The sequence below is a fragment of the Phascolarctos cinereus genome, unplaced genomic scaffold, assembly GCF_003287225.1.
Source record: "Phascolarctos cinereus isolate Bilbo 61053 unplaced genomic scaffold, phaCin_HiC Scaffold_5;HRSCAF=322, whole genome shotgun sequence".
Lineage (NCBI taxonomy): Eukaryota > Metazoa > Chordata > Mammalia > Diprotodontia > Phascolarctidae > Phascolarctos > Phascolarctos cinereus.
This window is the reverse complement of record NW_027555958.1, coordinates 317,505,852-317,533,794: the sequence shown is the minus strand read 5'-3', so window position 1 is coordinate 317,533,794 and position 27,943 is coordinate 317,505,852. Positions and strand designations below refer to the sequence as shown.

General features: G+C 37.7%; 2 protein-coding genes across 4 annotated transcripts in view; both read right to left on the bottom strand.

Annotated features, from left to right (window-relative positions):
• The window catches only part of BRIP1 (BRCA1 interacting DNA helicase 1), a 233,687-nt gene extending 221,519 nt beyond the window's left edge, over positions 1-12,168 (bottom strand). For both annotated transcript variants that reach the window (XM_078156105.1, XM_020991818.2), the window contains exons 1-4: positions 12,083-12,168; positions 7,374-7,500; positions 6,570-6,681; positions 4,442-4,621 (exon numbers count right to left, since the gene is read on the bottom strand). In XM_078156105.1, coding sequence (XP_078012231.1) covers positions 4,442-4,621; positions 6,570-6,681; positions 7,374-7,466 — 385 coding nt within the window. In that variant the 5' untranslated portion in view covers positions 7,467-7,500; positions 12,083-12,168. The remainder of the gene's footprint in view (positions 1-4,441; positions 4,622-6,569; positions 6,682-7,373; positions 7,501-12,082) is intronic.
• A 2,136-nt stretch (positions 12,169-14,304) lies between these two features.
• INTS2 (integrator complex subunit 2) overlaps positions 14,305-27,943 on the bottom strand; it is a 44,187-nt gene continuing 30,548 nt past the window's right edge. For both annotated transcript variants that reach the window (XM_020991820.1, XM_020991821.2), the window contains exons 17-25: positions 26,853-27,017; positions 24,580-24,781; positions 23,858-23,983; positions 21,652-21,853; positions 19,617-19,838; positions 19,018-19,125; positions 16,861-16,966; positions 15,581-15,757; positions 14,305-15,337 (exon numbers count right to left, since the gene is read on the bottom strand). In XM_020991820.1, coding sequence (XP_020847479.1) covers positions 15,168-15,337; positions 15,581-15,757; positions 16,861-16,966; positions 19,018-19,125; positions 19,617-19,838; positions 21,652-21,853; positions 23,858-23,983; positions 24,580-24,781; positions 26,853-27,017 — 1,478 coding nt within the window. In that variant the 3' untranslated portion in view covers positions 14,305-15,167. The remainder of the gene's footprint in view (positions 15,338-15,580; positions 15,758-16,860; positions 16,967-19,017; positions 19,126-19,616; positions 19,839-21,651; positions 21,854-23,857; positions 23,984-24,579; positions 24,782-26,852; positions 27,018-27,943) is intronic.

The window sequence follows — 27,943 nt, the reverse complement described above, 5'->3', positions numbered from 1 at the left end:
GACAAAAAAACCCCAAAGTCTTTTTTTTACAAATATACATAAATATAGCCCTTTCCAGTATTTCCCGGATTCCTTCCAAGTAGGCTTTTCAATATCCATTTTACTAACATCCTAGTGTAAACAAACCCTCTGCAATCTCTTTTGCCCTCATTTCATAGAAAAGTCTCGCTTAAAAATCATCAATAACCTTCTAATTACCAAAGCCAAGCTGGCCTTTTTCTTGGGCCTTATTTTTCTTGATGCTATTATTATTTTCTTGACATTATTCACTACACTCCCTTTCTTGAAATGCTTTTCCTCCTTGGCTTCTCTGATACCTCCTCATAATAGTTCTCCCGCTTCTCTGACAGATCCTTCTGGCTCATTCATGTGCAATTTTTTTCTTCCTTCTTCTAAATCTGGGCCTTCCCTATGGTTCTGTCCTTAGTCCTCTTGCTCTTCCTTTTCTCTCAGCCTTCCTCCCTCATATACTTTCATGACTTATGAAACCAGATCTCAAATCTTTAATTCTCTGTCCCAAGCTTCAGTCCAGTTTTCCAACTACCTATGAACATTTCCACTTCTCATTATCATCTTCACCTATTTAAAACCAAATTCATCATTTTACCCGAAACAGGCTCTTCTTCCTGACTTCCCTATTCATCCCATCCACCAGGCCTCATCCTCTCCTTTCACATCGAGTCAGTTACTATGTCCAAGAAAATTCTTCCTTTATAACAACCCTCATATCCACTCCTTGCTTTCTATTCCCACTGTTGCCAGCCCAGAAAAGGAGTTCTTAATTGGGCTACTTGAATTTGTTTATTTGTTTTTACTATTTTGATAACTGTTGCAAAATAACTGGTTTCTTTATATGATTCTGCAAAGAAGACCATCGGTTTCAGCAGACTGACAAAAGGGCCAATAACAAAAAAAGGTTAAGAACCCCTATCCTACAAGGTGACGATACAATGAATAGAAGGATCACTGGCTTAGAAATCAGAAGGCCTGAGCTCTATAGCTGTGTAATCACAGCCAACTCACAGAATTAGAACCAAAGAATCACAGCTTGAAGCAGCTCTGAGATGTCAGATGACATTGGTACGTTTACCTAATCAGGAGTTCCACAAAATGCAACATCCCGGTCAAGTGTTCACTCAATTTTTAATCAAAGACCTCTCAACGATTAGGAGCCCACTAACTACTGAAGAAGGCTATTCCACTTCAGGACAGCTCTAATTGTTAAGAAGTACACGAACTGGGGACAGCTAGGCCTGGGCAAGTCACTTAACCCCACTGCCCAGCAAAAGAAAAAAAGAAGTATATGAAGTGAATTGAATTCTGCCTCTCTATAGCTTCTACCCTTTACAACTGGTTAACTTCTCTAAGGTCAAGCAAAATAAGTCTAATCCCACTTTCCTATGTCCTCCACATACCTAAAGGTTGCCATCATGTTGTTCACTCCAAATCTTCTCTTAGGCTAACATCCCTAGATCCTTCAATAAATTCTTACATGTCATGGTCTCCAGCTTTCTTACTACCCTGGTTTCCCTCCTCTAGACATATTTCAGATTGTTGTCAATATTCTTCTTAAAATACAGCATCCAGAACTGAACACAATTCTCCATGCGTAGTCTGTCCAGGACAGAGAACAGCAGGACCAGAGCAGAAATCAGATCCTGGAACTCCTCTAATATGGCTTAGGTTCACATTAGCCCTTTTGGCTTCCATATCATATTGCTGAATCATGCTGAGTCTGCAATCCACTAACATACGCAGATATTTTTCAACAGACAGAGCCAGCCACATTGGACATTCTGTCACAACCATCTGGGTCTCAGTTTTCTCATCTGTAAAAAGAAGGTGTTCCCAACTATTATGGTGGAAGCCCCTTAGGGGTAAGGCATAATGGGTGCCTAGAAAAGAGTTGTGGTTGAACTAGAAGGCAGGATTAGATTGTCAGTAATGATCAGTAACATGATCAGAGGAGTGATTTAAGACAAATTTAGTAGCAGGATACAGGATGGATTAGAGGGGTAGAAAATGGAAGCCAAGATTAGATAAAAGACAACTGCAAAATTCTCAGTGAGCTGTGAGTGCCTAAACAAGTGTAATAATAGCAGGAACAGAGAATAAGAGAAGGTGGTAATCATATTATGGAATTACAACTGACAAAATTTGAAGACTGATAAAATATGCAAAGGAAGAGACAAAGATGATACCAAGGTTTCAAGTCTAAGTAATAAGACTGATGATGTCATTAAAAGAAAGAAAGAAGTCAGAAAGACAAATAAATATGGGAGCCATGAGAGGAGTATGATTAGTTCAGTTTTGGACACGACTTGATAACAGGCTTTCAACCTGGTCCAGCAAGTAGTCTGAAATATAAGCATGAAGCCTGAGAGTTAAGTGCTAGATATAGAGGTTATTTCAAGGTCTCTTAACCTTCTATATGTCATGAATTCCTTTGGCAGTCTAGGGAAGCTTACCTACCCCTTCTCAGACTTATGTTTTAAATGTTTAAAGTAAAATATATTTTCCTTTTTGTTACAATTTTATTAATTACATTAAAATGCAGTTACTAAACTTTTTTTTCAAAACTTCATGGGCCCTCAGGTTAAGAACCCTGCTGGGGAATAAATGAGAGTGTCAAGGCCATAATCTTGGGAGAGAAGAGGAAAAAAACTGAGAATATTTGGGAAGCAAGAAAAGGAGACACTGATGAGGACAGAAAAGGAATGATGTTGGAGATGGGAAAAAGATGATATAACAAAGTGTCCTAAAAGCCAAGGAGTAAGAGAGTGAAATGTGGAGGATGACACTTGGGTTTTGAGCATGGGTAACTGGGAGGACAGCTGTGTCTTTGACAGTAAGTAATAGGGAAATTAGGAAAAGGGAAAGGTTTGGAGGGAAATATAATAAGTTCAATTTTGTATATGTTGAATTGGAGATGTCTATAGAACATCCACTTCAAGATGTCTAATAGGAAATTAGAGACGCAATACTGGAAGTCAGGAGAGTGGTTAGGGCTGGATAAATAGATCTAAGAATTATCTGAATAGAGATGATAACTGAATTCATGGGAGCTGATGTGATCATCGAGAGAAACAGTATTAAAGGAGAAGAGAAGGCGGCTACGGGAGACACCCACAGTTAAGCAGGAGCAACCTATATGAAGATCCAGCAAAGCGGCCTAAGAAGGGAGGAGAACCAAGAGAGATCAATGTCAGCAAAGCTAAGAGAAAACACAGTATCCTAGAGCAGAAAGCGATCAAGAGTGTCAAAGGCTATAAAGAAGTCAAGAATGATGAGGACTGTGAAAAGGTCACTAGATTTGGCAATTAAGAGATCATTGGTAAGAGGAAGAGAAATGGAAGCACCAATTATATATGGCCTTCTCAAGGTGTTCAGCCATGAAAGAGAAGAGATATAGGATGACAAACTGTGGGGATGTATGGAACAAGTGAGGGTTTTTTAAGGATGGAAGAGATGTGGACATGTTTGCAGGCAGTCTGGAAGCAGTGAGTAGAAAGGGAGAGAGTGAAGATTACTGAAGAATGGAGATAATAGAGGGGACAATCTGCTGAGGAAGACAAGATGGAATGGAATCACTTGTGCATGTAGATTGGCTAGCCTTGGCAAGGAGAAGAGTCATTTCTTCATGTGAAATGAGAGTAAATCAGAAGACAGTGGAGGAAGGCATCTAAGTGACAGAAGACAAGGAGCAGGGGAAAAGAGGGATCTCTTGGCTTTGTTCAGTATCACATGAATAAGAGTGAAGGCTGCAGATGGTGAGAGTAATAAAAGGTTGAGGACTGATGGGGAAGACTGGCAACTGGATAAGGGGGGAAAGGGACTTGAGAGAGGATGGTACAAAGTTGAACTAGTTCATCAAGGGGTCAAGATGAGAAAAGGGAAGAAAGTTTAAACAGTACAGAAGTAATGTCTGAGGGACTGGAGGTCATGGTAAAGATGAAGAACAGTATTAGAAGTTATAAGAAAGAGGAGAAAATGGAATAACAAAAAAATTATGACCAAAAGAATTTTAGAGTTCATAAATATGGAAGTAGAAAACTTATGGGAGATGGCAAGATCAAAGGATGACCATCTGTGTGTAGATGAGATGTGGAGGAGTAGGTCATGCGAAATGAATAAGTTGAGGTAGTGGGAGGTTAGGTTGTTTGAGGGAGTCTCTCTATATATACTGAGGTTCCCTGCTATGAGAGCAGGAATTGGGAAGGAGAGAAAGACTGTTGAAGAATGAGCTACTCATGGAAAATGGTGGCAGACAGCTACTTACCATGGCAGCACATGAACCCACAGCTGCCTTCCATGATCCCATTGTGAAGAATTCTCTCTTTCCCTTCCCTGCCACTCTAGAAGTTATTTGGACTTTTAAAAAGCAGTATTAGCTAAATGAAGTCCCCAAAATAGACACTAATGGTCTTAGACAAAAGGTTACCTTGGCAAGTTGAGATTTCATTTTTCATGGAAGATGTCACGATTGGACTGGTGAAAGAACATGAAGCTCCTTGGTTCACATTAATACTGATATCATTAGTGGGATCGTGCAAATGGCATATACAACAACATGGCAAGGGTACTTCAGTCTTTTTATTCAAGTTCTCCTCTCCTGGCTTTTCTAAAAATAAAAATAAGATTTGGATTTTAAAAAAACACATACCTGCCAATAATTCTACACATCAATGGGGAGAAGAAAAGAATTCACAAACAAACAAAACTTTCTGTAAAAAAAGGTCTGTTCTATTTACTAAAATCAATGCAATCCAATAAGTCAAGAGTTGGCACATGATCAGTTAAAATATGCAATCAGATTTCTCACTTATATGAAAATGAAAGCAAGAAAGATTTCAGCAAATATCTAAAAAAGGTGCTTTCTTAACTGATATTTCTACAACCAAATAAGAATGTGATTTTGATAGCAGCACCTAACTCATCTGTGAATGCTTGATAAAGATTAAATAATAATGTAAGCCACAGGAAGAGTAAAATCTTCCCCACACATTAAGGGCTTCCTTTTGCATAAAAGTTTTAATATGCTAGCATTTCAGATGTGGTATTCTGAACCACACTTTGGAATTTTCATTAATATATTATGTATTATAATCAGCAGTCATTTGAATCTTTGAAAAAAAAAACAGATCTCAGGTAAACCAAAACACATTTTAATCACTATTTAAATTCAATAAAGCCACTGACATTTTTATGCCTAAATACACCGCTTACAGATTATCTCCTCTGTGTGCTTGTAAGAGTAGACAAACGAATTGCTTCATCTCTGTATACCCAGTGGCTACCACTATATATTGCATATACTAAGAATTTAATAACTGTTTTCTAAATTTAGTTAAATGAGAAAACTTCAGCTCAGAGAGTTACTTGCCCAAAGTTACCAGTGAATGTGACAGAGCTAGGACTTGAGCCAAAATCTTCTAACTTTGATATGAGAAGAGACATTATCCATTCTTGAAACCAGTTTTCTAACGTTACCCATAGACTGTAAGTATTACTAAACTTTTTTCCCACTTTGGAATACTACAATCAGGAAGCTCAACTAGAATTATTTATTTATTGGAGTGGAGAGGATTTGGGATCATATACACACTTTACTTTTATGAGAAAGAGGCAGATTATAAATAAGCTGTTTGGGGACTTATTTCCAAAAAGCCATTTCCAGGGTGTGATATATATCTTAGGGTCAGTACTGATTCAATCCCCTATACCTTCTCTATCTATATTAGCATTCAGTGATAAATCGTCTTCATAATGGTAACTTGGAAGCACTGAAAGATACTGATATACCCTCTAAGTAATGAAAAAGATGATTTCAGTAGAAGTTTTCTGTCGGTACAATGATAATCTACATATGGCACATAATGCACATCACGTACATCTCATATGCTGTAACTTTTTGTAAACAAAAGTTAATCAGATCACCTGATTCCTAGATCATTCTAGATAAAAAGTAGTTTCTTATTCTTATTCCTTCAATACTTCCAAGGATCTACAATTTCATCCATATAGGTGTCCCCTTCTGCCAATAAAGACTACAACTCCTCCACACCCTACTACACCGCCCTTTGAGCTACTCTGGCCAAAAAAACATTCATCACCTGGTGGCCAATCCTCCAGTGATGAGCTTCTGAGGTTAGCTGAGCTGGTTTTCTAGTGAAAAAGAGACCACTGCTATGTTGGTATCTGAAGTTTTTCCAGCATGATGGCACTAGCTCTGAATTTAATGCTAATGTTTGAGAAACCGGGTCACCTCCGTGCCATACAGAATCCTAAGTGTAGGACTTTTGGAGAGGATCCTCATCATTATCATCAAGAATAATAATAATGATATTAATAATGACAACTCCCTTCCATAACCTTCTGTTTTATATCATATACATGAGGAACCTAAGGTTAAGGAACTTGCCCAAAGTCACAAGTAAATGTTAGAAGCACAACTTGTAGACAGGTCTTCTGAATCCAAGCACCACAACTGTTTCCACTCCAGCATTCTGCCTCTGTATTGTTATTCAGAAGCTGATAAGGAGACTGGAAAATATCTATAAGCTACTCACCACTGAGAGACTGCTGCCATGCCAAGGCAGAACAAAGTAAGGCTAAGCTTTTCCCACTTCCTGTGGGGCTCTCCAACAAACAGTGCTGCTTACTGTTTAATCCTCTAACAATCTACGGATACAAAAAAATGACATAATCAACTTATGTTAGCTCACCGGAACCTGCCTTCATCAAAAATGGGAATTGAACAGCAAGTAAGAAGTGAAGAACCAGGTGGGGAAGTCATGTGTGCAGTAGAAGAAGTCTGATCACCCTTTACCTTGCCAAAGGCTCTGAAGGATCTATGCTTATGCTTTGTATTGGAAGAGAAAGAATAAAAGTAATATTTGTTTGGCAAGGATATGCACTTTCACAAAACCATTTAGTCCCATAATACATAGATGGATGTGCTTCCAATAAAAACTAACAGCAAAAAATTATACTCTTTGTAATAAATTGCAGAGTAGATTGTTGAAAGCAGTATATTCCATAAAACAAACAGAAGCCCTTATTCAAAAAAAGCACTTTTAAGGTCCTAGAACTGGCACCATCACAGTTATAGCTTATGGGTGATCAAAATTGTTTTCCTCAATGATTAGTGCTTAGCACAGTGCCTGGCACACAGGAGGCACTTAAGAAATGTTTACTGTTTGACTGACTTTTTTTTCCATATTCTTCCTAATAATTTAGGGACCATTCTTGAGCTGATTATTTTCCATGTAGAACTGAAGCAGAATATTTTAACAGAATCCTCACGTGCAGTGTGTATTCTGAGTGTCTTTTAAGCTAATAACAATGTAAAGGGTCTTCTGGAAACCACTTACAGAATTCATCATAGCAAGCTGTGATGGGTAAGCTTTACAAGGGAAGTAAATCTTCACTCCACCAATAACGTATTCAGATAGTGTTGAAGACATTGTAATTCTTTTTTTGCTTGTTTCAGATTCCTTCCTGCAACACAAAATTTAAATATTAAAACACTAAAACAAAACCCCAAGACTTTAAAAGGCACTGACCTAAGCAAAAAGAAAAGATGGGAATTTCATAGCATCACAAAACGAAATCTCAGAACACTCATTTGACAGATGAGGAAATGAGGCCCAGAAAGGCTAAGTGATTTGCCCAGGGTCACACAGATATTAAGTGACAGGGCTGATATCTGAAACCAGGTTGTCTGACATCAAACCCAGCTCTCTATATACTCCACAATGCTGCCTCTCCAATTTGCTGGTCTGCCTCCACTGAAGTCCTGCTCCTTCACCTGATTCGGTAATGCTGGGTTCTTAAAAGGTAGATCACGCAAACTTTGCAATAACTGGCAAAGTGTTTTGTACAGAGTGGAAAAGAGAATGGCATGATAAAATTCAGAGAGCTTAATTGCCAAGTCAGCCTCAGAGTGCTGAATTTTTCAGGCTGAATTTTTCAGTAGAGTAATTCTCAAAGACCTCTGCCAAATCACAAAAAGGTGTCTTTAAGTTCCCTTCTAGCCCTAAAATGTATGAAACTCAGCTCCTGAAGATAGCCTCTGTTTTTGAAAACTTACTTTTCACCTTTTTCCTGGCACCTCTTCCAGAAGCAGTAATAGCAATGGGCAGCTGATGCCTATGGTCAAACAATATATTGCCTGCATGCAGCCAGAGAGGAGAATTCAAAGACACTGCTTCCTGAACCCCAACCTTCTGTGGAGAGGAGAGGGGATTCTGAATTCCCTAGACACCATGATCTTGGGCTCTAGCCTTCTATCAGGGAAAGGAGATTTCCAAGATAATGCCAGCCATGAGAGTTTCTCCATAAGTAACCCAAGTTCAATAGTTTCTGAGTTCCGAACACTGGATTGTTTTTTAGAGCAGGGGTTCTTAACCCGACATCTAAATTTTTTTTTCTTAAATATTTTGATAACTGTATTTCAACATAATAAGTTTCCTTTGGAATCCTATTTTATACACTTAAAAATCATAAGAGATATATAGGTATTCCCAGATTACCAGAGTCCATTCCAAAAAAAAAAAAGGTAAAGAATCTCTATTCTAGAGAAATGTCCTAAAGCACCCTACTCAGAGAAGATTCCTCACAAAGGATTATCACTGAGCCAAAAGGCAAAGGCAGTGGAGATTACAACATCTGACAATATCCAGCAGAATTGCACCAGAGCCCAGAGTCAGCAAGAACAGTACAGAGGTATTAGAGGCTCTGCACCACACCAATATCAGGCATATGAATTGATCCTCCTCACACAGCTCTGGCTACCAATTGCCTATGAGAACACCCCCCTTCCTCCTTCAGTTTGGCTGCACATTTTCCCTATGTGTGACTTCTATATGTCTACTCTCCCTACTTATGCTAGGTGTATTTATGGGAAAATGTGGACTAGTGACAGGTCTTTTGTTGCAACACTACACCATTTATGCAAGTGCATTTGCTTTTAACTTATTGTGTCACCTGGTTAAATACTAAAACGTAAACATAGTAGTAGGTATTCATGACTTATATAGTTTAAGGGGCGAGGATGGATTGAGTACCTTAAGACTGGGGTTGCTCCAGGGGAACCTAACCTACAAATTAGGCAGATTCTCTACTACTGAAAAGACTGAATCCTGGGAAATATTTCTTAAAGCACTACTTATATTATTTCAATGATGTTAGATTTTAGACAACGATGAAATACAAAATAATTAGCGTTAGAGTGTTTAAATATTGTTAGTTTTTTAAAAAAGGATCAATAAATTCAATGAAAATCTTTGTTCTTTTTAATTAATATATAGAATTCTTTTACTCTTCCATATTACTACAGCAATATCCTTGTCTCCCAGTATATACTGTCTCCCCCAACAGAATATAAGTTCTTTGAGGAACTATTTCATTTTAGATTTGTATCCCCAAGCCTACTATAGAGCCTGGGATATGGTAGGTGCTTAATAAATGTTTACTGATTAATAAACACAAGCTGATCCTCAAGTCTTCTCTGTCTCACTTCTCCCCCCCCCACCCCACTTCCACTCTGCTGCCAACACCTGTCAATTTTACCTCTTTAATATATGCCTCCTTCTCTCCTCTGATACTATCCATTGCCCTGGTGCAAGACCTCATCACCACAGGCCTGGGCTATTGCAAAAACCTGCTGGTTGGTCTACCAGCCACAAACCTCTCCATGTCAGTCTATCCCTCCATTCAGATGTCAAAGTGAACCCTAAAGCATAGGTCTGACCATGTAAGCCCCACTACCCTACTCTATAATAAACTGTTGTGGCTTCCTTTCACCAACAGGATCAAATATAAAATCCTCTTTTTGGTGTTTAAAGACCTTTATAACTTGCCTCTTCTTCACCTTTCCAGAATTTATATGACTCCCCCAACAGGTACTCAGTGATACTGACCTCCTTGCTGTCTTCCAAAAGAAATTCCATCTCTCATCTCCAGGCATTTTCCCCCTGCCTAGAATGCCCTTCTTCCTTAACTCAACCTACTGTCTTCAAGTTCTTCTAGCTTCCTTCAAGTTCCAGCTAAAATCCCACCTTCTACTTGAAGCCTTTCCCAATCACTCTTCATTCTAGGGCCTTCCTTCTGTGGATTACTTCCTATCTATCCTATATAGAGTTTGCTGGTGCATGTTTGTTTGCTTGTTGTCTCCCCAATTAGTTTGTAAGCTCCTTGAGGATAGGGGCTGCCTTTTACCTTTCTTTGTATCTCCAATGCTTAGCACACAGTCTGGAAAATAGTAAGGGTTTAAAAGAAATGTTTTACTGACAGACTTACTGATTGCATCAATGGAAAAAAGTAGTCAGAAATCAGAGATTCTTGAAATAGTCATCTAACATTTGTTTGAAGATTTCCAACAAGGGGGGAAACCATCACCTCCTAATGCAGCCCATTCACTCCACTTTTGGACAGCTCTAATTGTTAGGCAGTTTTTCCTGACATGAAGCCTTGATTTGCTTTTTGGAACTTCTACCCCTTGTTTCTGGTTCTTCAATCTGGGGCCAAAAGAACAATCTCATCTCTTCCACATGAGAGTCCTCAAGTCTTCTCTTCTCCAGGGTAAATATTTTCTCAATCAATACTCCTATGACAGGGACTCAAGGCCCTTCACCACTCTGGCTGCCTTCCTCTCCAGATTTTCAGTGTCCATCCATTCTATCCTCTTCTCTCTAATCACACCACAACTATCCTAATCAGGCCTTCATCACCTCCTGTCCATATCACTATAGCTTCCTGATGGGTCTCCCTGCCTTCATTCTCTCCCCAGTCTAATCCATCATCTATAACGCTGCCAAATCAATATCTCTAACGTGCAGGTTTGGTCATGTCATTCCCTGCTTGAAAAATTTTAATGTCTCTCCAATGCATCTAGGATATTTGGAGCCCTTCACAATCTGGTTCTGGCCTATTTTTCCAGCCTTGTTTCACACTATTCTCCCCAACCACTGTAGATATCATCCACACTACTCTACTTGCTGTTCCTCCATACAAGCCATTCCATCTGGCATCCTGTCTTTACCCTATGCCTGGAATGATTTCCTTCTTCAAGTGCACTTCTTGGAATCCCTAGCTCTCTTCTAGACTTGGGTCAAGTGCTACTCCTTCAAGAGGTTTATTTTTTTCCTGATCTCCACAGATGTTAGTGACATACCGTCTTCCCCACAATGTATTTATTTTTGTATTTACTTATCTGTGCTCATGGAGTATCCTCCCAGTAGACTGCAAGCTCCTTAAAGGCAAAGACTCTCTCACTTCTCTCTCTCTGTCTAGTCCAGGTCCTAGCACAGTACCAGCCCTTCCGAACAATTAGATGTTTTAATGACCTGCTTGTTGATTGGAATTTTTTTTTTAAGGAAGGTGGGGTCTACCTTTGTGACTTCATGCCCAGGGATGGGAACATCCTCCCTGACTTGGACCAGCAGCTAACTGCTGTAAATTCATGCTCTGGGTATCAGGAGCCTTGTCCACACTGGTGACAGTATCAGGTCTTCCTGCCTCCAAAGTGACCTCGCCCTAAGGCTAAGCCCACATAAAAGGGTTTCATAAAGGTGGGTTGAATTGAATAAAACAGATTAAGAGGGAGGTCCCGGGGCCCGGTCCAGCTGCCCTTCCCTCCACCTCCAGAACCTCTCCTTCCTCTTTCATTTCCCACCCCCTCCCTCACTCTTTTCACTTCCTCCACTCCCCCACCCCCACTTTTTTTTCACGCCCTGATTCTTCCCCCTCTGCGGCCTGGCCTCCCTCCCGGACTAGGGCTCGAGAGCGTGCTCGCGCAGCTCTCCCTCCACCAGGGTTCAAATCCCCGCCGCGTCACGCGTGGAGCTGCGGAGGCGCGAGTGGGTGCGCGCGGCTCCGTCCTCTGGGGGCTCAGAGCAGGTCCGAGGCAGATGAGACCTGGCTTGGTGACACCGCGCGAGGGCTCGCCGCGTCCGATTGGCGCACGTCGAGACAGAGAATGAGGAGAGAAAGGGAAGGCGGCCTCTAAGAGGGAAGCCCCTCAGTGCCCAGCGGGAAGGCTGACTCGGGCGCCCACTCTGCTCCAGACCCGCTCCGTTACCTCCGCTCCGCCGGCAGTCCCCGGCTGCCGCTCCGCAGCTCGCCCTGACACCCTCGAAAGCGAATCTTCCCGGATACTTCCCGCCTCCCGCCCCCAGCGCTTCCCTCAGCCAATCCGAGACGAGAATTGACAATAGCCAATTGTCGGGTGGGTGTCCGAAGTTGGTCAACCAATGGCAGCGCGGAGATTGGGGGGCTGGCCTCATAGAGCCAATCGCTGCGAGATGAAACGTGCTGCCCGCAAACCAAACGCAACGAATGGATGAAGAGAAGGCCGACCCTCGGCAGCCAATCTTGGTCGGGCAAAGAGGAAAATGTCTTCGATTTTGATCAAAGAAATCAATACTTGCGGGTGGCTTCCGTTTCTTTGGAAACCAGGTGACTCACCTTAAGGCGCTTGAGCAAAGATAAGTTTGGCTAGGTCAGCCTGGGCGACTCTGACCGCTCTACGGTGGCTGGCGATAACCAAGAAGGTCAGAGGATGCTCAACCCTGTTTGCGACAATGCGTCATCCCAGCGTGGTTAAGACTCCTCTGAGAAAAGACTCAGAGGTGGAGGCCACGGGTATTGGAAGAACTCCAAACGCTCCCCTGCCCCTATCCTTCAGAAGCAAGTTCCTCGTAAACAGCGGTAAGCAGCGCCAAGGATCCAAACCCACCAAGCTGCTTTCCTTTTGAGCCTGTTTACTGACCTACAGCTGATTACGTTAGCATTTTTAAAGTCCTAGTAATTTCAAGTACATTTTTCTCTCAGAAATCCAGTTTACTTGGCTTTTTACTACGTTCAGCACGAAAATATAAGTTCTGAAAACAATCTTCCTGAGCTCTCTGAAATTAGTTCTTTCTCCCAATTCGTAGCTGCATTACTTTTCTCCTGTATAGATCTCGTCAAAATTGGGTTTGGCTTATACTTCGTGTCCCTCGTACTCAAAATGAATATTTAATTCTAGTGCCTTCCCTCTTTTAATTATTTCCTATTTATCCTGTATACAGCGTTTGTATGTATTGTTTGTTATCTTCCCCATTTGCTTGTGAGCTCCTTGAGGGTACGGCCTGTCTTTTGCCTCATTCTGTATTTCCAGCACTTAATACAGTGCCTAGCACATAGTAGGTACTTAAAAAATTCTTACCGATTGACTAGCTGACATTAAATAAAAGTTAGAAGATATACTAGAAAGTGCAGTTCTTGGTTCAAAAGTAATTTGAAATAATGCACAAAAGAAATTCAAGTCCATTTGATACCAAGAGTACGAATGTTTATAAACATATTCAAAAGTTGCACACATTTTCCTTAAATCAAAAATATTATATTGCATCGTGACAAATTTTACTTTAACATAAAATACATGAATAATAAAATTTTCTAATGTATTTACATCTTTTATTTACAGATCAACAAATATGTAACAGCAAGTTCTGACTAGTAGTCTCTGAAAAAAAAAATAGACTGGAATGTGTATTGTTCATTTAGTTAGAAAATATACTTCAACCTTTTCTGAACTCCAAGGAAAAAGACAGCCTTATGCACCTAAACTATTCCAAGGCTGAAGTTTTTAAAAGAAAGCAGCAACAGTTGTTTCTTTATGGGAATATAAAACTGGTTGAATTAAAAATATGAAAATTCCTGCAATGGTATTAAGTTTCATTTTACCCTAGGATTGTTAACCAAAAGCTACATATAAGAAAAGTTATAAATATATTATGAAATGTGATACTGTACACTTACTGGATCTTAAAAAAAATTCTTATTTGACTCTCCTAAAGAGGTGAGGACCATATAATCCCATTTTACAAAGGAAAGAAATGGGATATAGCTATACACCAAGAGGAAACTTAAATTCCTTTACTGCAATGTGATATTTTCTTATCACTCTATTTACTTTCATGTACAAGCAGAGTTCAGAGTGCAAGAATTTATCATCTATGTGCACCAAAGAAACCAAAGAAAAATATATCTAGTTTGGACACTGAATTCTTCAGCATACAAAATGAAGATGAAGGGCCCTGACTTCACATAATAATATCTAATTTAAAGGAAAGCTACCCACATAGGACTACAATATGACTTACTATGATGACATTGCCCACCACCCAATTTCCTGAGGATCACAATTATTATGAGTCCATGCACACATATGTGCACACATGTGCGCATGTGCACAAACACAAGTTTTTTTGCCAAAGACTTCCTGAAATGCAGAATTCTCAATGACAAACCAAGAGATCACTAACTCAATGGGTTTTATTGCTGTAATTTTTGTTTAATTAGATATCTTTGAACTTTACCCCTCTAAACATTAGATAAGTTAATTAACATTATAAAAATAAACATTTTTTAAAAACTAACTTAGACCTCTCAGGATCTGCTTTGTAGACCTTTCAGGATCTGCTTTGCAAAAAGGTGTTTCTGTAAACACTTTTAAACCAGTATCATAAAATTCCAAATTATTCAAGTACCTCTGATATATGGCTTCACATAAGAGCAATAATTGAAGCATATATGTAGAATTTTTAAAGTCCTCATCTGCAATTCCATGAAAATCATTTAGAAAAGCATTTTTGCCTTTCTTAGTCTTCTTAACACTAATCCTTGAGAATGAGAATTCATCTTGCATTATTTGTATTGCAAGTCCTTGAGGTTTCTATCTGGGTATCTAACCCCTGATTTTCCCTGAATTCTCCCTTCCTTTGATTCTTCTTTCTCTCGCATCACTGCAGCACTCAGTCCCAAGCTGAAAGCCTAAATGAACATTAAGGCTACTTACAGACTTCAAAGAAAATTAAAAGCATAGTATATGCTTTTCTTACTTCAGAAGCTAAACATGATGCTGAAATCACTGGAAAAAGCTGAATTAACAACTGCTACTAGACAAACATATCAGCAAACTAGATCCATATACTTTCATCCAAAAACAGGCAAGATAAAAAGCATAATTCTCAGCATGGTCAAGTTTGAGTTCAATTGTATGTTGTCTTTTTTTGTGATTCCCAGACACTACTGTTTTCATTCAATATAACAGTTGTTATCAAATGCAGAATCATGGTGGGTTTATGCTGCACACAGCTTCAATTTCATTCATTTCTTTTTTAAACTCCACTAACACTCATGTTTATTATTTCAATTATTGTGCTTTCAATACACTGGCATAGCTGCACATCAGGATCCATGCTTCCTATATCCCTGGCTCCATTTTCATAAGCTAGGTCTTTGCATATTCCAGACCATCCACTTCGTTTCTCTTTCAGTTGCTGAAGACCTAAAAGTAAAATGAGAAGAAACCAAAATTAAGACAAAGAAGCAGGTCTTGTGTTCAAAGAATCACAGAACTTCAAGAGTTGGGAAAAAATTCAGCTGTTATTCTAAGCTATACCAAAAAATAATCCCCTCTACCACATAACTGGTCTTTGTTTAAAGACCTCAAGACTCTCTCTCTCTCAATCTCTGTGTGTGTGTGTGTGTGTGTGTAAGAACATTTTAAGAGACCTAGAAAATTACTTACGTGTAATAATTGGATCTATATCTCTCGTCTGCGTAGCAACATCAGAGGCACAAACTTGTCCTATCTGGATCAACAAAGACATAATGTCCTCATACAGTGGTGGAAATGCTTGACAAAAAGACACCAAACTCGGCAGGGTTGCCATGAAAAAAGCATAGCGCTTTTTCTGAGTTAAAACTGTTGAAAGAAAATAAAGCAGATTTGAAGAGATGCAAATGTGAATACTAATATCCAAACCACAGCTTTAAGTATCTCATAATTCACGTGTTTAAAATGTTTGCCTTAAAGAAGAATGGAAAAAATACACCACTCTGTCCCTGAAAAGGTAGAAGACCACTAGTACTGAATACTGCATATAATTTCAGATAATATTATGTTGTTTGGTTTTGTTAAAGTGTTTTATTTACTCTCCCTTTTTTCACCTTTGTTACCAAGAAATGCTTGCTAGGCAAGGAAAAGAAGGAGGGATACATTCAGAAGTGAAGGTGATATAAAAAACAAAAATGTGTTTTATCATTTTAATTTACAAATTAAAAGTTAGTAATGGTACAATACAACATTCCATGAAATCTATGGATGCATTTAATATACTTTTAACCTTTAATTTTGCATGTGATATTTTATTGGAATTTCTCTACAGAAAGTGGCATGAATTAAAGATAAGACATTAGCTATTATTTTTAAGTTCTTGGTTTCTACTGATATTCATATATTATAAGAGCTACAGATAATTATATATGGAAGGTAAGTTAGCCATTAGCCTCACTTAAAAATATGACAAGTTTTTTTTAAGTCACTGTAAATCCATCATTTCTATGATAGACAAGATAATTATACAATGACTTAAATTATTTTATGTATAAGCAATCATCAATAAAAGAAATTAATCCACACATTACAAGGTATACTGTGATGGCTTATCAGCTCAACAACTTTAAACTAACCATAAATCACATATAGGATGGTGTGGTAGAAAAAGCACTAAAATCAAGATTTTGATACAAATTCCTGGCTCTGACAATATCCTGGATAAAATCATTTCACTTCTCTGAGTCTTAGTTTCTTCACCTGTAAAGTAGGATATTATTAATCAAAGGGTTATTGTGAACAAAATGTTATGTAAACATACTATATGTGTTTTTATTATTTTAGGATTATGTATCTATCATTTAAAAATATGTAAAATGATGAATTTGTAACAATTACAACAACTCAAGTCATCTTACTAAAATTATTGAAATTTAGAAATCAAACTGCCTCTTGGTAGTCCAGTAACATACCTGTCAGCATTGTTCCCATGACATTGATAGCTAACCGAGCCACACTCAGTGATTTTGGTAATGCATACTGGATACATAAGTAAGAAAGCAACTGGATAGCAAATACCTGAAAAGCAAAAGTGAAAGGTTAAAATGTCTCAAAGGTATTCTGTCAACAAATATGCACTGTTAAAAAAATGAAGATCACCTCTGTCCTCAAGGATTTTATTATAATCTAGCAAAGGAGAGAGCTCTAAGGCAGATGTGTTTTGTCTTATTTGTGTTCAAGTGCAAGCGATGTAAACAAATAAGACATTCAGAAAACGAACACAGGATCTATAGTACGGAGTGCTTAAACCTTGCTTGTATCATGAACGCTTTGGCAGAGTGGGGGAGCCCATGCAGCATCCCGTTCAAAATATCCAACAGGCAGCTCATGATGCAAGACTGGAACTGAACAAAGACACTTGGGCTAGGTAGACATGCCTGGGAGTCATGTGCAAAGAGATGAGAACTGAACCCTTGGAGGCAAATAAGGTCACCAAGTGAAGAGTGTGACACAATTCAGAAGAGCTCAGGACATAGCCTCAGAAGATACCAACATTTAGAAAATCCAGCCAAGTGGACTGAGAAAGAGTACTAACACAGGAAGGAGGAAAATGAATATCATGAAAACCAAAAAGAGGAGAGTATATCCAGGAGGAGAGGGTGGTCAATAGTGTCAAATGTTACAGAGAGGTTTAAAAAAGAAAAGGTTGAAGAAGAGGCCATTAGATTTGGCAGACAATAGAGGGTTTTAAAAACAGAATGAAGACAGGAAGTGAAGGCATCACATGTAGAAAGCCTTTCCAAGGTATTTGGAGGAGAAAGGAAAAAGAAATATGGGATGACAGCTAACGGGAGGTGGTAAGAACTTTTGAAAGTTTTTTTTAAAGATCAGGGAGAAGTAGGCATGTTTGTGAATACTAGAGAATGAAACAGTAGATGGGGAGAGATTAAAGATTAGAAAATGGGGGGGGATGATAGTGGAGGCAATCTGCTAGAGAAGATAAGAGGGGATAGATCAAAAGTACATGTGAAGTGCTTGGCTTTGATGAAAAGGTCCACCCTTCATCAGCACCTGGAATATAGAAAAAGATACTGGTGGATGAGGTCAAGGGAATATGAGATGAGGAGACAGAGGGAAAAGAGAATCAAGGCAAATAGCCTCAATTTCCTTAGTAAATTACAACAGACTTCCTCAGCTGAGGGTGGGGAAAGGAATACTGTGGGAAGTACAAGAAGAGCAGAGATTTGAAAAGACACTATGTCAAATACGAAAAGAAACCAGTCAAGGAAGAGTAGGATTGTTTTGTTTCAATAAGAGCCCAGGTGAGATTAGGGTGACTTCCCATCAGCTCACATCAGCATTAGCTGAATGCAACTGAAAGAGGGGAATAGTGAGAGTAATCCAAGTCGGGGTTTGGCAAAGCACGAGTAGCAATAGGATAAACAAACAATGGATTCAAGCGTAGAAGATAGTTACAGACTTAAAACTGCTTCTCCAAAGGGTTAAAAATGGGAAGAAGTAGAGTACAGCCAGAACAGAGGTGACAGCCCAGAAATGTACAAAAAGGTGGAAGGATTAGGAGGTCACAGTAAGGAAAAATAGGTTTAGTAGCAGTAAGGCACAGGGAGAGACAGAATGCTAGAAGATTACTATAAGATAAAGGAATTTCAGGGTTCTTGAACATAAATTACTAATGTTTGCTAAGATTATTAAATTTATAACTATATTGTTAATTAAGAAAGAAAAATCAGGGCATATTTGGGGAATGACAAATAGCCTATACTGACTAACGGTCAAGGAGAAGGGTATTGGGAAATAATAGCTAATAAGTACAGAGGTCTTTAGAAGGCTAAGGAATTTGGATTTAATTCAGTAGATAGTGGGGAAAGTTTGGGGCCTGGTAAATAATAAGATAAGAGCAATACATCAAGAAAATTAGTCTCACAGTTATATATGGTATGATATGGAGTAAAGAAAAGGTTGGAAGCTAGGAGACCTGTAAGAGGCTACTACTTAGTTTAGATAGTAAATGGGAATGTTAAAAAATGTTTTTGAGGTGAATATGTAAATTTGTTATCAAGACGCAAAACTGAACAAAAATTACCAGAAAGCCTCAATGGATTCATTACCTGTTTTTCAAGTTCTGGCTGAGCTATTAGCTCAGGAATGAAATCCAGGCAGATGTGCATAGAAGGAATACCTGCCACTGTCAGTGGCAAAAGTTCACATGGATAACCCTATTCCAATATGAAGGAGAAAACATTGATTAGATGCATATTATTAACTAATAGTATTTTCTAGCTACAAAGTCATCATATTTGAACAGACTAAGATCCTCATTTCATACACATGGGAATCAAGGCTAAGTCTTAACAAAGCTGAGACTTGTCAATCTCAGATCCTGTGACCTCACAGTCAACACATAACCCAACTGCAGACCCAATGGCCGATAAGAATTCTTAATGCTACATGGGGTGGAAGGGACACACAGAAGGGACAGTTCAGGACAACTGTCCTCCTTGTAGTCTTATTTTTAACTTTTTAATGAAATGCCTTAGTGAAAAATGCTATTACTAAAATAATATAATAATATGATAAAATAAATTTCTCCAGTTCTATAAATGAACATAATAGCAGATGAAATCCCAGTGACATTACCCACTTCAGTTATCCTTTGCTACCCCCCAAAAATAAAATGAAAACAAAGCATAATTCTTAAAAAACAAACCTGAAAATGAACAAGTTTAGCAATATTGGGATCAGCAATGTACATTTGGTGTAATAAACAGCAGATAAGGCACTGAACTTCTCGAAGGTTACAAAGCAAATTGTCTTCTCCTTCTTCTATTCCCTTATTGTTAGTTCCAACAGCACTCTGAATAATACCCTTAGTTTTCTCCTCTTCAATAGGAAGGCAAATTTCTAACAGGATCTGGACAGCAGCACTGTCCTACAAAGAAATGAAACACAATGAATGAAAGAAATCTTATTTTTAAACTAAATTTGATTCTCTATGATACTATATGATTTGATTCTATATGACTACATACATAATCTAATTCTTTATAATTTACACCTACTTCAAAAAAGACAGACAAGCAAGGAGAGAGGTTGGCAATTTATGTCAGATGTAGTGATTCTGAGCAGCAACTGGACCAACCTTAGGTACAATTGTGAAGCAGTTTATTTCTGGTTACCACACCTTTAGCACCCTCCTATCCCATCTATTCTGTCCTCCAGAGAACTATCTTATATTTTATTCTTGCTCTCATCTGACTGCCAACTAATCTCTCATAAGGTGTTAACAGCAAAGCAAGATGCACGGGTGGAGAACCTGCAGCCTCAAGTCCACAAGTCTCTCTAGGTCCTCAAGTGTAGCCCTTTGACTGAATCCAAACTTCACAGAACAAATCCAAGGGGATTGTAATGCAGAGCTCTACTTAAGGCCTTAAGTTGGGAGGCATAAGAAGGATAGTCCATTATCTTACCATGATAACAGGCTTGTAACAAAGAATGAATTTCTTGGGAGATAACCTGCTGGCAGTCACTAACACCACCCACAACCCTATCTCCACAGAGGAAAACTTACTGTAACACTTCTATCGTGCTTTGCTGTCGACCAGCATGTTAAAAGCAAACTTCTGACTATTCAGGAACTACAAATATTATATCAAGGATGGCCTCACCATATAATTTGCACTACTTAGACTTATTCTAATTATTTCTTCTTTTTTCTAGTCGGAAAATTTCAGGTTAATAACCATAGCTCAGGTTTTCTTAGTCTATTTTGTTTACTGAAGCTTATGGTCTCTGCAGAATGTTTTCAAATGCATAAAATACAATGCATAAGATTACAAAGGGAGCCAATTATATCAAAATGCAGTTACCAAAATATTTTTTAAAAAAAATTCACAGTCCCCCCTCCCCCACCAGTTAAGAATCATTGCTCTAGCAAAGATTTTCATTTTGAAGTTCTAAAAGCACTTTATGTTTTATCATCTCATAACTCTTTCCAGCATTCCTTCAAGGATATAAAAGTCATGGCCTACTGAAGGGTCAGGTAAATATTTGTTTTACCCTAATTTAGTTTACACATTACACAACAAAACTGAACTGTATTGTGTTGTCAATTAAAAAAAAACATAAACCAAGTAACAGAAATTCAAGTCTCTGGTCCAAACATACTTACTTCAACATTTGAAGGGACTTGTAATTTAATCCAAGTGGATACTTGGTCTACTAATGCATATCACAAGCTCTCTATATTTTAGTAGACAATCTTCATGAATTATGAGGCCAAAATATTCATTACCTGATGGCCAACTGTTGAGTAATAATACTTTCATAATATAACTAGACTGGTCCCTGGACAATAGGCACAGAGAACACTGCCAGACTCATACTCAAAGCCTTACCAGTTTGGTAGGATCTACCAGCACTTAGAGTCCACCCATATAGCCTGTGATCACTTGCCATGATGCAATAAATTATCAGAGTATGACTTTACTGGAAGGGTTAAAACATTCCTTTTTATGATGGATCATTAAATCAGATTATCAAGATCCCTGATTATTTTATCAATACAGCAGAACTTTTCCATATGACTAGTGCTGGGGACAAATATAAACGTTTGCAATAGGGCTTGTAATAATAGAAAGAATGTGCCATACATCAGTCTTTACAAAGGGCATATAATTTGACCCATTTTAGAACCAAACTCACTTAACAGGGAGGTGTTTTATAATTGGGTTTTACCGTATTACCTGAGCAGCCAGCAATGCATTTTTTAATTCTTCTCTGGTAACCTCTGGAGCATCAGCCTGTCCCACTAAGCCTAGCGTATTATTTGGGGCAGGTCTAATATCCTGCTCTGCTGTTTCCTTCAAGTGAGAACTAAGGTAGGCTTTGGAAGCAAGAAGATACCCATTCAACATGTGCAGAGTAATATCCATCAGAGGGGGACATCTAACACACCAAAAAACAGAAAAACATGAAAACACATACAAATTAGCTACAGCACATTTCAGATTGAACAATTAAAGAAAGCCAGCATTTGAGAGAAACAATGCTTTCTCTATTGAGATTTCCTAACTCTAGGAGAAATGAAAATATAATGTATTTTTTCTCATTCTCCTTCTTATTTCAAGATGATGTTAACAAATAAAGACTATAATCTATTTGTGAATGTAGTCAAAGATTGATACACAAGAAGTTTTCAGTAATGATTTTCGACAGCTGTTTAAAAATGCTTGGCACAACCTGCAAATCTGTATCTAGACTCACTCCCTGGGATACCTTTCCTAAAAAAAGAAAAAAAACCCTTTCTCCAAAAATTGTAGTAACTGACTGATACAATGAAGAGGAGAAATGATGGAACCAGTCCAAATTCATCCTCTTTAACCCTTTGTTTCTTCTCTGTTTTCTCCTGGTTCTTCTTCTACCTACCATCCACTAAGTACAGGCATTTCCCAAGGTTCAAAATTCAATTTTCTGCTTTTTTCTCCCATAAAAAACTCATGAACACCTAACACTTCTATGCTCAAAACTCAAGTATCTTCACACCCAATCCAGGAATCCAGGATCCGTTCTTTAACTGCCTGCTACATTTGCACACCAATCTCCCAACACTTTAAACTTTTAAACCAAACTTATCATCTTCCCCTCAAAAGTGTCCACCCCATCCTGAACTTCCCTAATTCTTTCAATGGCATTATCATTATCATAGTAAGTTAGGCTTTAAGTCAGGGGCCATAGCTTGACTTCTCTTTCCTTGTCCCACCACAACTAGCTACCAAGCCCCTCCTTTTTAACATTTTCTTTCTTTTTCCTTTCCTTTCTACTTAATGAAAGTAGAAATTACTGCTCTAAACTATCCAGGCCTTATCATCTCATACCTGAAATAAACATCTTCCCAACTAGTCTCATTACCTCTGACAGTCTCAACACTTCCAATCCATTCTATACAACCCTAAGATGTCTTGATCATCAAGTCATTCCTGCTTTAAAAACAACAATAACAAAACATTATTTCCCATAAGATACCAAGTCCAAAAATCTTTAGCCTACTACTCAAAAGACTTCTACAACAAGGGCCCAACTTACTTTTTCCAAACTCTTGCCCGGGGTCACACAGCTAGTAAGTGTTATGTGTCTGAGGCCGCATTTGAACTCAAGTCCTCCTGACTCCAGGGCCGGTGCTTTATCCACTGTACCACCCAGCAGCCCCATCAAGATCCAATTTAACTTCTCCTCTTCCTGGAAACTTTCTCTGACCACAGCAACACATACGGAGTCTACCTCTTCTGAATGCCTGCTGATTTCACTTATTGTCCCTACATTCAACTTTTCACTTTAATCATATACTGACTTGTATTGCTATTTAACTTTTCCTATATTTGTTTCGGATCCTCAGTGAGACCTCAAAGGCAGGCTCTGTCATGCTTCTTTATGTCTCCCTAAAGTGCTCTGCACACAGAAGGAATATAATAAAAGAAGTATTTTTGAATGAATGAATGAATGCAATACATTTCATAGTTAAAATTTATAATTCTGTATGATCTTTACAGGTAAATGTGGAAATAATGAAACTAATTTCCTGAGGATGACAGGAAGAACTGTTTTAAAAGTTTACTAATTCATTTAAAGTATCGTGTGAGTCACACTATACTAGACGTGGACCCAACTGTACAATATGCTGGTTTTAACAATGCAACTATCTCCTCTCCTATTGCCAGAAAGCCCAGCAGAACTACTCCTCCTTTTCCCTAGCCTTGATTCAAAGAAAGAAACTTATATGTACAATAACTTATAATCACTTTTTAAGTTTTGTTCTCTAGTTTATTCTTATTTTCTTTTCCTAACCCTAATTGTGCTTCTCTATGGATATGGAACTTAACTAAATGTTGTATTCTCTTGGGAACCTCCAAAGCATAGGACTATGGAAGAATATGAACACCATGTGACATTTACCTGTGAACCCTCTGATCACACCTTAGGACAATGAGAGGATCAATCATCAGGTCATTCTGTGTGTACTTCTGCTGTCTAACCAACTTTACTGATGGCTGCAGTGCATTAACTGTCATGACCCACAACCTGATGAGAAAATAAATCAAACATTTAAAAATTACTTCAACCTATCTAAAACACCTATCCGTTCAATATATTAAACAGTCCTACCTACATCAGAAAGGATGTGAGAGGGTAAAATGAGACAGATGTGTATACACTTTAAATAGACAGGTACTATATAAATGTAAATTACTATTATTTCATCAAAATAAAAGGCAGAAAAGCGAAGCCAAGATAGAATCAAAACTTGTATTTTTAAACATCTCAAAATCTACTTGCTACAGCAAAGGACGTTCACTCTATGATTAGACACTAGCAAAAAATTCAAATCACTGCAATTAGCTGTAAGAAAGTAGAAATTCACTTTTTACTAACTTTACCAAAAAAAGGAAGTAAAAAAACACTGTTTCCGCTTCTCCTGTAATAAAGCTCATGTCATTCTTACCTATCTTTAAAGTTTATTAATGCTTTTAACATGAAGTACGCTATCTACTTAAAAGATAAACGTTCCATAATTATTGATATGACTGATGAAAAGACCTTTCAAAGATCAGCATAAAACATTGTCCCTACTGTCAATTTAAGTGGTTTATGCCAATAAAACAACAAAAAGAAATTACCTTCTGGGCATCACAGTATTAAGAACCATCCAGAGTTTATTGACTGTTTGAAGAATTCTTCGTGGAACTCCTGAATTCAACAGCTGGTTCATATTTGATGTTAAAACTTCTGCATATGGTATAAGTTCACTAGCAGAGACCAGAGTCAAATGTTCCAGAATCTGCATCACTTGTGTGTGACTGACTTGGAGCACTGAAAATGCTAAAAAGAAAAGTCAGAATTCAGACAAGCTAAAACCTTCCAAAGCTGCTGGCAGGAACATTATGCTCTTAGAATGTTAGGCCTTGTGCAATTACCCTGGCTCAATGTTTCCAATAACTCAAGAAAAAGATGTGGCTAAAAAGTAAAACTGAAACACATTAAATTCTGTCATAGTCATTTTATGGTTTTGGCTAACCTTACAAATTAAGAGCTTAAGGAATATCCACATTGCCCAATAAATAAATGGTCAAAGGATAGGAATGAGCAGTTTTCAAAGCCACACAAATTGTTAATAACATCTGAAAAACTTTTCAAGCTTTAATGATCAGAGAAATTCAAATTAAAAAGAACTCCAAAGTAGGCACATAATAAATTTTTTCATTATATCTATTAATATAACAAAGATAGTTAAAACAATAAAACATAATATTAAGGCTGTGTGGAAATAGATACAATCACACATGTTAGAGCTGTGAACTGGTTCACTCTTTCTGAAAACAATCTGGTAGTACACAATGAATTTCAATCCAGTTATCCCACCACTGTGACTATTCCCTAAGGATGTATTTAAAAGGTAAAGAAGATCTACTTGTATAAAAGCTTTAATTGGCTTTATTTGCAATAGCACAAAACTAAGTAACGCATATGTCCAGTTTTAAGGAAATCACTGAATAAACTGTGGCAAGGCAACATAAAGAATATTTTACAGTAAGACAACTGTGAATAAAAAGAAATACCAAAGATTGACATAAAGAGATGCAGAGTAAAGAGAGAATCATATATATAATATGTAGACCAAAAATATACAATAATATAAAACAAGTATGAGTACATTGCTTTACTAATGTAGATCAGTACTTCCTCTGCAATTTACACTGAGAGTTGCTTAGAGTATTGAGAAGTTAAATGACTTGCCTAGGGTCACATAGCCAAAAGTATCAGAAGTGGAATCAGAATCCTGCTCTAGCTGGCTTTGGAGATTGGCTCTCTGTTCTCTACACCACAAAATTCAAATATGTACCAAGAAGAAAAAAGAAATCAGAAGAGAATACAAAAATAAAGACATCAGTGTAAATTTGTTACAGTCAATATAATAATAATAACTAACATTTACGCAGCATTTACTATGTGCCAGGCACTGTGCTAAGTGCTTTACAATTATCATCTTATTTGATCCTTGCAACAACCTGGAAGGTAAATGTTATCATGGTCCCCATTTTAAAATGAGGAAACTAAGGAAAACAGAGGTTAAGTGATTTGCCCAGGGTCACACAACTATTAAGTGAATGAGGCCAAATGTAAACTCAGGTCTTCTTGATTCCAGGACTAGCACTAATATGCATAATTTTAAAAAAAATAAATTATAGTTCAAAGGTTTTTCTATATTATTTCATCTTTACTCCTAACAGAATATTTATCTTTGTTGAAGGATGCCAGGTAATGCTGATTTTTTTTAAAGAAATACCTTAATATGAGCAAGAACAAGTAATTCAAAAACTAATATCGCTATCTCTAATTCCACTTGTATTGTAAGAATTAATTCAAGCACTAAGAACTACCACATGCATCCTGACAGACATTTGTATTCAGAAAACTGTCTGGTCCAATAATTCATAAACTTAACATACATTAAGCATCTATTAATTGCAATGCATTATGTCAATTCAATCCTGCCGACCTTGTCCCAAACGTGTCTTTTTCAGTATTTGGACACACACTAGACAGTCTCTTACAAAAAGGTGCAGCACCCTAGCCACTGCCACAAACTAAGCTCCTCTAATGCAGTCATTCTAGTCCATTCAGTAACAGTCCTCAGGACCTTTCAAGAAATACAGTACCTAGTCATATGACAAAGAACCCACGAGGGAAAAAAAAGAATGCAATTCAAAGGGAAACAAAAAAGGTCTTCAGAGGCTATGGACTCAGAATTGCTTACTTTAAAAAATGTTCAACAAAATATTAACATCTTTTAAAGAAAAACATTCCATTATATTTAAACGTTTAATATAATTAAGTTAGCAGAAGATCAACAGGGACTGTACAAAAAATGAGTAAGTAAACTTTACTGCACCTTCTTGAAGTTGTTTAGGAGAGTGGTTTTTGGCAGTGTTGGTCAAAAGCATTCGCCGTAGCAAGGCATCTGTCCCCGTAATTTCTTCTTCACAAATCCAATCATCCACAATACATAAATGTGGGTAGTTAGTTGCAAGAAGACGCAACAAAGCAGAGTGTAACCCTTAAAAAATTGTAGTAAGTTAGAATGCTTCTGTTAAATACTCAAAGATTCTTACCCCTTCCTCAGTTTCTGATTTTAATAAATGAATGTTCAGCAGTCTAATACCCAACCACATTGGATGATTACACACTAGCACTTTCATAATAATGGTTTCAATTAAACTTTGCCCCAGTGGGCCAGCCAACGAAGTCCCTCTGAAGGAGAATCACAAGGGACTGCTTAGCATCACACACTTAGTGGATGATTTAGAGATGAAAAGAACCTTAGTGACAAACCATCTAATTTAACCCCTCAGTTTACAGAAAAGAAAAAGGCCCAGAGAGGTTAAATGACTCAAGGTCACACAGGTAATAAGAAACAGAGTCAAGATTTGGACTCCAGTCCTCTACTCCAAAAACAGTAAATTTTCTACCATATCATGCCGCATTATGATTTCCCAATAAGAAAAAGTAAATATAAAGTGTCGAGATCTTTTGTTCTCAAAAAATTAAAACCTCAGTTTCTAATATTCATTGTTATAGTACTAATGAATATTAACAATAATAACCATCCTAATGATAAACACCATAATCAAAATTTACCAGACATTAATTTTTAAGTTCTTTAAAATAATGCTTAAGTATACACAGCAGAAATCTTATGAGTTTTTAACCTAAACATGTGATGGTGATGTAATGTAAAATGAAAACTAAAATATTTCAATGTATCCTAGGAAAATTTACAGGGTTTTAGATTCTCCTTAAGTAAAAGAGATATGTGATATTTCTCAATTCTTACATATAAAAAAAAAACATTATTAAATATTAAAAGAATTTTGCCACTGCTGTGACTAAAGAAATTTTTTTTTCCAAAATCAGTAAGTTCAAACATTTCCTCTCTCTCTCTCTTTCTCTCTCTCTTTTTTTGGTGAGGCAATTGGGGTTAAG